We start from the raw sequence: 10,143 nt of genomic DNA, 5'->3' as shown, positions 1-10,143 counted from the left end.
GAGTAAAGGTGGATTTAAATTAAAACCAGCCAGTTTGTATCCTCCTGCTAATTTCATGGTAGAGCATCTACCTACAGTGTGTTCTTTCTTCTTGCCAGAGTGAATGTTAAACAGTGCTTGTACGGAGATGCTTTTATAAGAAAAATGTACTTTGAAGAGACTAAAGTTGATGAGAACTGAAGTCAGATACTCATGTTGATTTAGCTTTTATTTATTTCCCTCTTCCTGTATGCTACAGTTCTGCGTTAGTCGTTTATCATAGAAGGAAGTTTTGGTTGCCACCTTGGGGTTGGGGTTAAAGTAGAGGAGACTTTGGAGGAGAGGAATTAATATAAATTTATAAGATATTGCTTGCATAAATAACAGAAAACAATAGTATTTATACCCTCTTACAGCACAGTTACTTAGAATAATGCATACAGTAATACTATAATACGGACACGGCTGCTGTGCCACTATACGTAGCTGACTTGTTCTTCTGTTTTATCGACTTCATTCTCTGTGAGCAGCAATGTATCCAGCAGGATGGCTGATGAGGCTTGGATGGGTGAACTCCTCAGCCTCATTGGGCTCTGGTACATAATGGGGTTAATCCCATTTCTCATCCCATGCATGACAAAGAGCTTGGAATTCTCTGCCACAGAACTTCTGAAAGAGATCCTGTTGGAGTGCTTCCGAAGGGCCTTGATAGGCTTTGTGGTCCAATAGTTGCAAGTGATAAACCTGCTGAAAGCCTCCCTAAAAGTTTTGTTGAAGAGTGTATAGACAAGAGGGTTCACTCCTGAGGATACATATCCTATCCAAACAAATATCTCCATAAGCTTTTGAAAAACCTCCTTGTTGCAGGAGTTGCACAGAACTGAACTTATGTTGGTTATGAAGAATGGGCACCACATCAACAAGAAAAGAAAAAATACAATCCCCAGAACTTTTGACGCCCTTTGTTCATTGGTTATCGTTTGCATGGACTTCCTCCCAATCGTAGACGTTCTGCAGATGGGTGTATAATTCGACAAAGTCTTGTCCTTCCTGGAGCCGTTTAGCATGGCCACCTTTTCTGGGGAGGAGGCAGGTGTTGCGTCACGCTGAAATACTGTGGACACTGTTGACCACGTGAAACGCTGAGGTGGCTTGTTGATCAAGTAAGCCTTCTTGCGTAGCACCTGGATTGTCAGCAAGTACGTGACTATCATGATAGCGAGGGGAATGAAGAACGAAGCCACTGATCCGTATAGAATGAAGTCGTGAAAACGGTCAGGCATCAGGACACACGTGATGTTTGTCGAGTTGCCATTTCCATCTTCAATGCCTCTGATAGGGATCGGAATAGCAATGCCTACAGGAGAAAAATCAAATACTTCAGCATATGGTCATTACTTGCAATCTCCTTTTTGGGCCTGAAGCCTCAGGGTTTCTAAAGAAAGATAGTTCCTGAGCTCTGGAGCAGGCACAGGGAGACAGAGAAAACGTGAATTGTTGAGAGCATCGTGTGGGTAATTGGGCAAATAGTACTTGTGAGGCTTGGCAAGCTCAGCGTGACAGAATGCCCTTTCTAGGGAGACTGAGCCTAACTTTTAGTGATTGAGGAAGCAGTATAAAGTTGCCAACTTCTCAAGTGTAAAACATGTGAATTGCTTTGACTCTAGTTAGAATCAGTATGGCTTTTCCTCCAGTGAAATGGGTTTCCCTAATGCCATCTGCTCTGCCTCCCGTCCCAGGGTAACCTTTGCAGTTTTTGAAGGGCAGTTCTGTAAATGCATAAAACTTGTCTTTCCTTATCTTAACCAGTGGAGTTACTGGCCACAGACAGCTGATTTTTTTCACCGTGCTTGACTCTTTCATATATACAAGCAGTTAAATAGATGCCAGAATTATGCAGGGTGTGTTTGAGACAGATTTGTTGTTTAAAGTCTCTTGCATATTTAAGAGTGTTTAAATGAGGCTAGCTAGCTAGCTCTGTAATTCACCGCTCGTTTAAAAAAAATGTTAGCAATCTTGTCTTTTAAATGATTTTTTTATAACCACTGAATTACAGTCAGCACTTCATTTGCCAGCAGTCTGACATTAAAACAAAAACAACAGGTTCCTTGCTGTCTGGCGAAGGTTATTTGTGCTGTTTCCTGATACCACTTAATGAGATCTAGGGATTTACTGTATTCCTCTGCTACTCTGCCTACTGAAGTTGGTTGAAGGCAGCAAGAGCAAAATGTTTTACCCTTAAGCCACCTGATCACTTTCTTAATAAGAGGCACACCTTCCAATACAGCAAACATTCAAAACGAGGATTGAACCAAATTAACCTTTGATTTGGAGAACATGCTCTCAGCTGCAGAGTACTTTTGTGTTAGATAAAAAAGAAAAGAGAAAGTACAGCACTGATTAATAACAATAAATCAGACATTAAAAGGTCAACTTGTGTCTTGGCATGTTAACAGTTTCCTTTTTCTGTGATAAAACAGAGGTAGAATCTTTTCTCCTATCATCATAGCTCTTACAGAATTTTTTAAAAGTTGGAATTTTTGGGTTTAGGCATGTATGCCTTGGCCAAGAAGGTGGGTCCAGAATAATTTTTTTTCTTTCTCCTGTGCACAGAGCATACAGCATTATGCCTGTGGCTGCCTGCAGCACACATTAAGTTATTTGAATTAAATGTTTTCACCTCCTTAGCTCATTTAACAGATTTATTTTTTTAAGCATTAAAGACAGGTGAGGTGCCACATGCACATCACAGAGGTGCTAAAATCATAAAAGTTTATACATTGGCATCCTTTGTATAAACTGTTCAGGATTTGTTATGGGTTGGTTCCTTTTTTTTTTTTTTTTTTTGCTTAGAAGTTAATCCTTCCTTATGCTATATTGCCAGTGCATCTCTGTCAATGTGAATGTTACCAGCCACTCATTTATCTTTCACTCTACCTTTTTTTACCTGCTTCATGGGACAATTGTAAGGCACAGATTTTAGCAGCATCTACTCAAGGCTTAAAATTGTGTTTGGGACAGAATATACTACCGCAGGAACATGAAATCTTGCTTTCCTAAAAGGTGTGCTATGCATACAGATATTGTCTTCTCATTTTTGGACTCTTAAGACCATGAAGAAGAGTGATGATTATCCCTACTCAATCCTTGCCCTATCTGGTAAGCCTGCAAACGAGCAGCAGTTCAGCCAGATTTTTATGATGGAGCCATGTATGATCCAAGAGGTGGATGCAGGCTAGCCCAGGTGTTAGGGTCTGCTAATCAACAGTACTTGGCCAAATTTTCCATTTTCCCCAGCTTTCCCCTGTTGTTTTGGACAGGAAAAGCTTCTGCATTCCTTCTCCAGTCTCGAAGTCTCACATACCTATTGAAATGAGCCAAACCACGATGATTTTGATGATGGTTGTAGCCCATGAATTGTACTGACTAGCCTGGATTGGCTTTTTAATCGCAATGTAGCGGTCTAGTGAGATGGCACAGAGGTGCATGATGGAAGCCGTGGAAAAGAGGACGTCAAGGAACAGCCAGATGGGACACAAGGCAGTTGGAAGAGGCCAGGCATTGTCTGAAAGAGAACAGAAAACTCCCCATCAATGTTTACAATACCAAACCAAATGAACTTTCATGAAACTTGGATTATTTTTTTCTTAACTGCTTTATTTTCACTTGCAAGTAGTTTGTGTAGCAATCCAGTGCTAGCAGTGTTCAGTTTGAGGTGCACCTTTGTGTTGTGTCTGTAGGAATGTTCTGTAGTCCTAGAGAAGAATGTGTAAACACAGAAGTTTTTTCAATTTTTTAATGGTAGAAGTTGACCTACTAAATATATTCTCCTTCTGTAAAAAATTCAGCTGTGCTCAATCAGTAGGCATATTCATAGTGTTACTAGAGAAATCAGTTCTTTGTTGAATGACAAGGAAAAAAAAAAAAAGACATTTTTACCAAATCAGATTGGTTTTAATCTCTTTGCTCTGAATAAATAGATCTGCGTGCTGAGAATGCCAAATGAGCTGGACCAGTAGTGCCTGGTCTTATCAACGTGTTAACATTGGAGTAGATTGAGATTAAAACATTTTTTCATAATGTGACTGATAGATGGAAATGATAATGGTGCTGCCTTGACTTGAATTAAAAGCTCCAGAGGATGGAAAATTTTATAAAGTTAGACATAGCGCTCTGCACTGTTCCCTGTTTTGGGAAACCTCGCCTGTTAAACAAACCCAACGGGTGGATGGAGCCCTGAACTGAACCTCGCCCGTCCCCAGAGCAGTGGGCTCCAGGTAAGGATGACGGAGGCAGTGAGGCAGACGTGAGAGGCAGTCTATTTTCAAATCATTGACCAGTAGATTTTTAGTATGTAGCTGCACATTTCCTAAAATAGACATCATGGTTGAAATTGCTTCAAAAAATTGTTCTGTCAGGCAGGCATGAGAAAGTTGTAATTAGTATATTATGGAACACATACTCTTATTTTTTTATCTACACTTCCAGCTGGCAGTAAGGTATGATGCCTTTCTGAACAGCAAAAAGGAAAACCAAAATGTTGTGTGGCTCATGCAGACAGGTGTAAGAAGGAAAAAAAAAAAGTTGAAAGAAGAAATAATTAATATGATGGGCTTTAAATATTGTTGCTCATTCCAGAAAAATAAGACTACTTCTTTTGACTCTGTGATGAAGGAGTAGTTCAGATGAGCAATGGAAAGTGGCAGATAACGGAGCTGGATTTCAAGTGAGCAGTTAATGCTTCTGTTGAGAGGACCTACATGCTGCTCCTTGGATTGTAACTGCTTTGCTTTCTGGAGAATTGCAGCGTGATAAAGTCTTTCCTTTTGTAGTTAATTTACTCTTGCAGAAGACAACCCTCAAATATTTTGCAACAAAAAAACTCTCTTTCTTCTTTTAAACATAGATGCATTTAAATTTAAACAGCTGTCTGATGCAAAGCAACCTTGTGCGTTTTTGGGTTAAGTTCACCTGAACAGAGAAAGGTTTGGTTTTTATTTTTGTCGTGTTTTGAAACTGGGTGCAGAAAGGCAGCAAGTTAACGCATTCATGGTGATAGCATTATGTACTCTTATATTTGTGTGTATAAGAGGATGGGTTTTTTATCCAAGCAAAATCAGAGCAGACTTTAAGTGCAGTAGCTGATAGGAACTTAAGAATGTGGTTATTATTTAACCAAAACAAATACAGTGAAATGGGCACCTTAAAGTCCTGAGGAATCACGTAATTGTCTAGGATTCATCCTGTGCTGTGTTTTGCTTTTACTTATTGTGATTTGTTGGTTACACCTGTGTTAGAAACTCTGCACCTCGCATTTGAGGGGTTGCTCCGGGCTGTGATTTTGTGCTTTCCTGGTGCTGGTGGTATGCATCACTGCTGGCCTGTTCTGTTAGCAGGGAAAAGGTGGAATGTTAGTTTCCCCTCAGGGCTCAGAAAGCAACTCTGGCCTTTGAACATGACAGTGACCTGCTTGGTGTCCTGCTTGATAATTCAGGCTGCAGGTACAATGAGTGTGTCTGGCAGAGCAGTGATCGGAAGCCGTTAGCAGGTCACAGCTGGTCACGCTAGTTTGGATTGTTCCAAGTTCTGATTATCCTCCCGTAGATCCTCAGCGATGATCCTCAGCGTAGATCCAGAGCGTTTACTGGGCTGACTGAGGCTCTCCACCTTCTTTTTCCTTGAGAGTTGAAATGCTGATTTAACCGAGCTAGTGGATTGGATTTTTTTAAATGCCTAGGTTACGTGACAAACATGCCTGCCTGAAAACTTGGCTGGTTTCTCCAACTATCAGGTGGTATAAGATACTGAGCTATTCCTCCTTCCTGCAAACCTTGCCTCGGATCCTCCCAGCACTGCAGCGGTGCTGCTGTTGCAGTTTATTTTCCTTATTTTGAGTCAATACAAGGAAAAATACATGTTTTAAGGTTTGTCTTGCACCTTAAAAAGTTGAGCTTTTACCACAGCTGTCTGTCCTTGATTAATCTTTATTTAAGAAAAGCTTTATTTCTGGGAAATGCCTTGCAAATGTGTAATCCTGAAAACGAAGTACAGTATGGCAGAGCTGCTCTTGCAGTAAGCCAAAAGGTTTTTTGAAAGTTTGGGAGAAAGCACTGCTTGTGTACATGTATAAGCATGATAAAGAGAGATCTTTAAATAGACTTGGAAACTGTTTGTTCTCCCGCTGTAGGGCTGCTGCAACGTGTTGCCCGTAAAGGATTTGGTGCTGTTATATAACAATGCTTTTACCCAGGTGAAAATTGGATATTTTTAATCACCAGCTGACTTAAGCCTAGGCTGCGATCTTCTAATTGGCATGTGCATGTCCATGTCAGGCGTGTGTGGCGTTCACCCTCGTGTCCGTGTTCAGCTTCGTGGACAGCACCGGCCGGGCGTTCCCAGGCTGCTGGCTTGCTGTTCCACCCAGTGGCTGCTTGCTTTTATTTCGCTGCTACAATCATAGCTTCAAAAGTAGTTGTTCACTGTCGTGTAGTTTTTTTTTAATTTAGACAAAGTATTTTTTTTTTTTTTAATTAGAGTTCCTTCATGAAGAAGAGACCTTTCTTTTCTTATCTTTGGATTTGAGATTTGGAAAGTAGCCCTCAATTAAAGCAGTTTTGTCTGGTAGTTCCCACAAGCAAGAAGGGAAGAGTTGATGGGGTTCATCATCAGTCATGGAGGAAGATTAAGATGGCGATTGCTTGTGATAGATTTTAAAAATAATGGTTTGCAGCCTAGGACGATCAGCATTACATTCTGATTTTCAAGTGGATGAATATCAGGAATAGAGAATATATTTTAAAAGCTGCTACATGCACTGTCTCCAGGTAACCCGTTGCCCACCAAGCCATGAACAAGAAACTTCCTCCTGCTGCGGACTTTGCAAACGAGAGGATCTTCATTTGCCAGTTTCACTGTCCAATGAATAGCAACATTTTTGCCTTCTAAAATCAGAAGAATTTAGCAAGCAATAAAAGCAATGAACTGCTTGGATATTCTGCCACTCACACTCCTACATTGAAATTGCGGTGTGCATTTGTACCAGAATACATTTTGGTCACTCTGCCGAGAATAAATAACCCTCTGCTCATGGTATTATACCTGCGATGAGTTAAAGATTTATTTAGTTATTTATTTTTATAAGGGGCAGCTCTTTATTACAGACACAGTCTATTTCTGAAGATTTTTCTGTAAGCGTACTGTCAGGGCACGGAGCCAATATCTGTAGCAGGTTTTGAAGCTGAATGCTCTCAGACACATCAGTCTTTACAGACAGGATCTTCTAATGTGACTGCATTTTATCACACCTTTTTCCTCAAATATTCTCCACATAATTAGATATCAGTCCCAAATCAGAAGCATAATATTTGTCTTTGTATCTGGAAGCTGCACCCAGCTGTTTCATTATGGAAACATTCCTGTGGGGCAGTGCCAGGAGCTGGATTTCATTGGCGCTCTGGCTATCAATGACTATTCTATGTTCAAGCAGTTATCTGGCTAATGTAGCTTCAAGATTTAGACTTACTATGTATTTAAATGTCTGTTCTAGCTTCATTCAAGTAACTTGTCATATTTTGCTCATACTTTGGAGCTTTTATAGACACCTCAGCATCTTCTACCAGTTGGTGAAGAGGCAAAGCAGTTTTTCTGGTTGGCTGCCAAAGAGAGACTCCTGTGCAAGACATTTCGGTTTTAACCATTGCTGTGTGAAAGGCTGGTCGGGGTCTTACTTAGTTAATGATAACTAGTTTTGCTACTTTCTTGTACATTTCCCACAATGTGAAAGATGCTTTTGTTTGACTTCTAAATTAAGATTCCTAGCATGCTTTAAACTGTGTAACCAGGGTTTAGCACTGGATTAATTGAGAGATTAATCCGCAATAGTCTCTTTATAAAATTAAAAAGAACAGATTTATTAGTCTAGCAAAATAAAAATTAAAAAATCCAAAACAGAAAAACTCCACTACCACCAAAAACAGCTCCACAAAATCCAGAAGTTGCCTTCCATTTTTATTGATTGTTTAGTCCAATACTAACTTTTTATGATTAGTAGCTCTATTATTAATGAGGCCTTTGGCAAGAACTAAGCAGTTAGAGTACCTGTGTGTAGGTATGTATATACATATGTTTGTTGCCTCTACACACATGCACATGCATGACATACCAAGGTTTTTTTATAAGTGACTGTGGGTTTTTTTCCAAGTTAGAAATCACTGTCCTGGTCATGTACATTAATTTTTCTTTTTAGAAACTGCTACTTGAAAAGAAGACTCTTTAATGATATTTATGACTGTTCTGGCCTCCAGTTCATACCCCTGTTTAGGGAGAAGCAGTCTGTAATACACAGAAATTCAGTCTCAAGGATTTAGTGAATAAACACATTTGTTAATAAAGTGATACCAGTCTTCTGCAGCAAACAGAAGCTACTGATGGCCTTTCTGAAATAAAGTTTATGATTGTGTTTGCTAGTTGCTCAGGCAACTCTGAGATCTAGCATAGGAAAAATTAACTCCTATAGCCTTTAATTATCTAGGGCCCAGTGGTATCTGTAACTTAAAGATAATTGTGTAAATCTGTAAGTTTATTGAAAACACATCTCATGTTGATTTTTTTGTTTTCTGTTTGTATGATATGAAAATAGACTATTTAAAATGTGTTCTTAAATTTTAGGAGTAAAAGGAGGTGCCTCTGATTGGCTTTATTTCAGATTTTGCTGGGCATCGGAGAACATGAAAAAGCCATGCTGCTTCTGTAATGACTAACCAGAAAGAAAATGTCACACCCAATGTATGTTCGTGTAGAAAAAAATACCTGTTTTATTCCATATGAACGAGACTAAGTGATAAATCTGAGTCTCAAACATTAGGTGCAGGGTTTGAGGCTTCCTTGGCTTTGACAGATGAGTTAATTCTTTGGGATGCTTTACAAACCTGCCACTTTCCCTGGAGTGGGAGAAAACTGGTTTCTCTGAAACTGATACTGGTGAAGTTTGTTGTCACTGATGGTGCCAGGGACCATCCCTGACTGCTTATGATTCTTGGAGTCCATACTAAGGTAAAATCAGCTGCCTGACCTTGTTCCGTGCACTGAGCTGATGCCTGTTCTTCATTTCACATTTTTTAAGAGAAGACTGCCTGCAGTTAGTGTAATATCCAATAGAACAAATATTGTGCAGATGTTGTTAAAATAATATTCCACTGCATAAGGTGTAATTTCCCATGTCCAGCTCCAGTTTAGTATGAGTTCTAAGTCTCAGGTGATTTTGGAATGGTTTGTTTCAAAGGCAAGAGTATCCACAGTGGGTATGCTTCCCATAAAGACATGAAGCTATATTAAAGTGAGAGAAGATTTAGCAGCCCTCATCCAAGTGATTTTTAAAATTGTAATCTTGGAAAGCAAACAGTTTTTCTGTTTAAAGTAGACCTCCCCCAACTGTACCCTGTATGCTAGCCTGATGAAACAAACGCTCTGTACTTACCAAATAATATAATGAGAAGGGCAATCGGCATCACAAACAGACCCACGAGCAAATCTGCCACCGCCAAGGATGTCAAAAAGTAATTGGTAGCATATTGCAACTTTTTCTCCAAAGACACTGCCAGTATGACAAGTATGTTGCCCCCGATGGTGGGGATTATCACCAGGAGGATCAGTAAAGCTGCCCAACGCACTTTGTTTCCGTGTTCGTCACCTGGGTAATCCTGCTCGGGATCTCCTGTTACTGAGACAGGCGACAAAGATCCATTGCCATTTCCAGACCCGTTCAAGAAATGTAAAGGATAGGACATTTTTGTGTCCAGCAGAATGTATTCAGGAGCTGTATACTGCCCAGGAATTGCGTACGGTGTAAGAGTTCACTGTTCCTCTCTGGTCCAGGATGGTTGTGAAGAAAGGCCAGCATGGTCAGTATGGTAAACTGGTCATCTGCTATTTTGAGATACAGTAACCATGTCCAAGCTGGTATCCAGTTTTTTATCCTGTGCCTTGCTGGGCACGGTTAGGTCCTAAAACTGAAAGTCCTGCCTTGTGTCCATCTCTTGCCTTGTGTCCATCTCTGGTAGGTGGGGTTCGGTGGTCTGGTCTCCCCTTTATACAAGGTTCAAGTTTCAGAAGATTGTAGGAGACAGTTCAGTAGCTGTGAGAAGTAAGCAGTGCATTAGCTTCCTT

General features: G+C 40.2%; 1 protein-coding gene across 1 annotated transcript; it reads right to left on the bottom strand.

Moving 5' to 3' along the window:
• Positions 1-203: 203 nt before the first annotated feature.
• Positions 204-9,764, bottom strand: HTR2C (5-hydroxytryptamine (serotonin) receptor 2C, G protein-coupled). Its single transcript, XM_010080438.1, has 3 exons — positions 9,455-9,764; positions 3,344-3,544; positions 204-1,336 (listed from the first exon to the last, which is right to left on the bottom strand). The coding sequence occupies exons 1-3, from the start codon at positions 9,762-9,764 to the stop codon at positions 456-458; spliced, it is 1,392 nt and encodes a 463-aa protein (XP_010078740.1). The 3' UTR covers positions 204-455.
• Between the last annotated feature and the right edge of the window lie 379 nt (positions 9,765-10,143).

This window comes from Pterocles gutturalis, unplaced genomic scaffold, assembly GCF_000699245.1.
Source record: "Pterocles gutturalis isolate BGI_N339 unplaced genomic scaffold, ASM69924v1 scaffold17389, whole genome shotgun sequence".
Lineage (NCBI taxonomy): Eukaryota > Metazoa > Chordata > Aves > Pterocliformes > Pteroclidae > Pterocles > Pterocles gutturalis.
The sequence above is the reverse complement of the archived record's forward strand: the minus strand, read 5'-3'. Positions and strand labels throughout refer to the sequence as shown.

What these genes read in the sequence shown, in the direction of transcription:
- HTR2C (XM_010080438.1), bottom strand. Translation starts at nt 9,764, where the DNA reads ATGTCCTATCCTTTACATTTCTTGAACGGGTCTGGAAATGGCAATGGA. An exon ending in CCTTCTCATTATATTATTTG is followed by an intron (nt 3,545 to 9,454) that starts GTAAGTACAGAG and finishes GTTCTCTTTCAG; the next exon opens with ACAATGCCTGGCCTCTTCCA. An exon ending in GGTTTGGCTCATTTCAATAG is followed by an intron (nt 1,337 to 3,343) that starts GTATGTGAGACT and finishes TTTCTCCTGTAG; the next exon opens with GCATTGCTATTCCGATCCCT.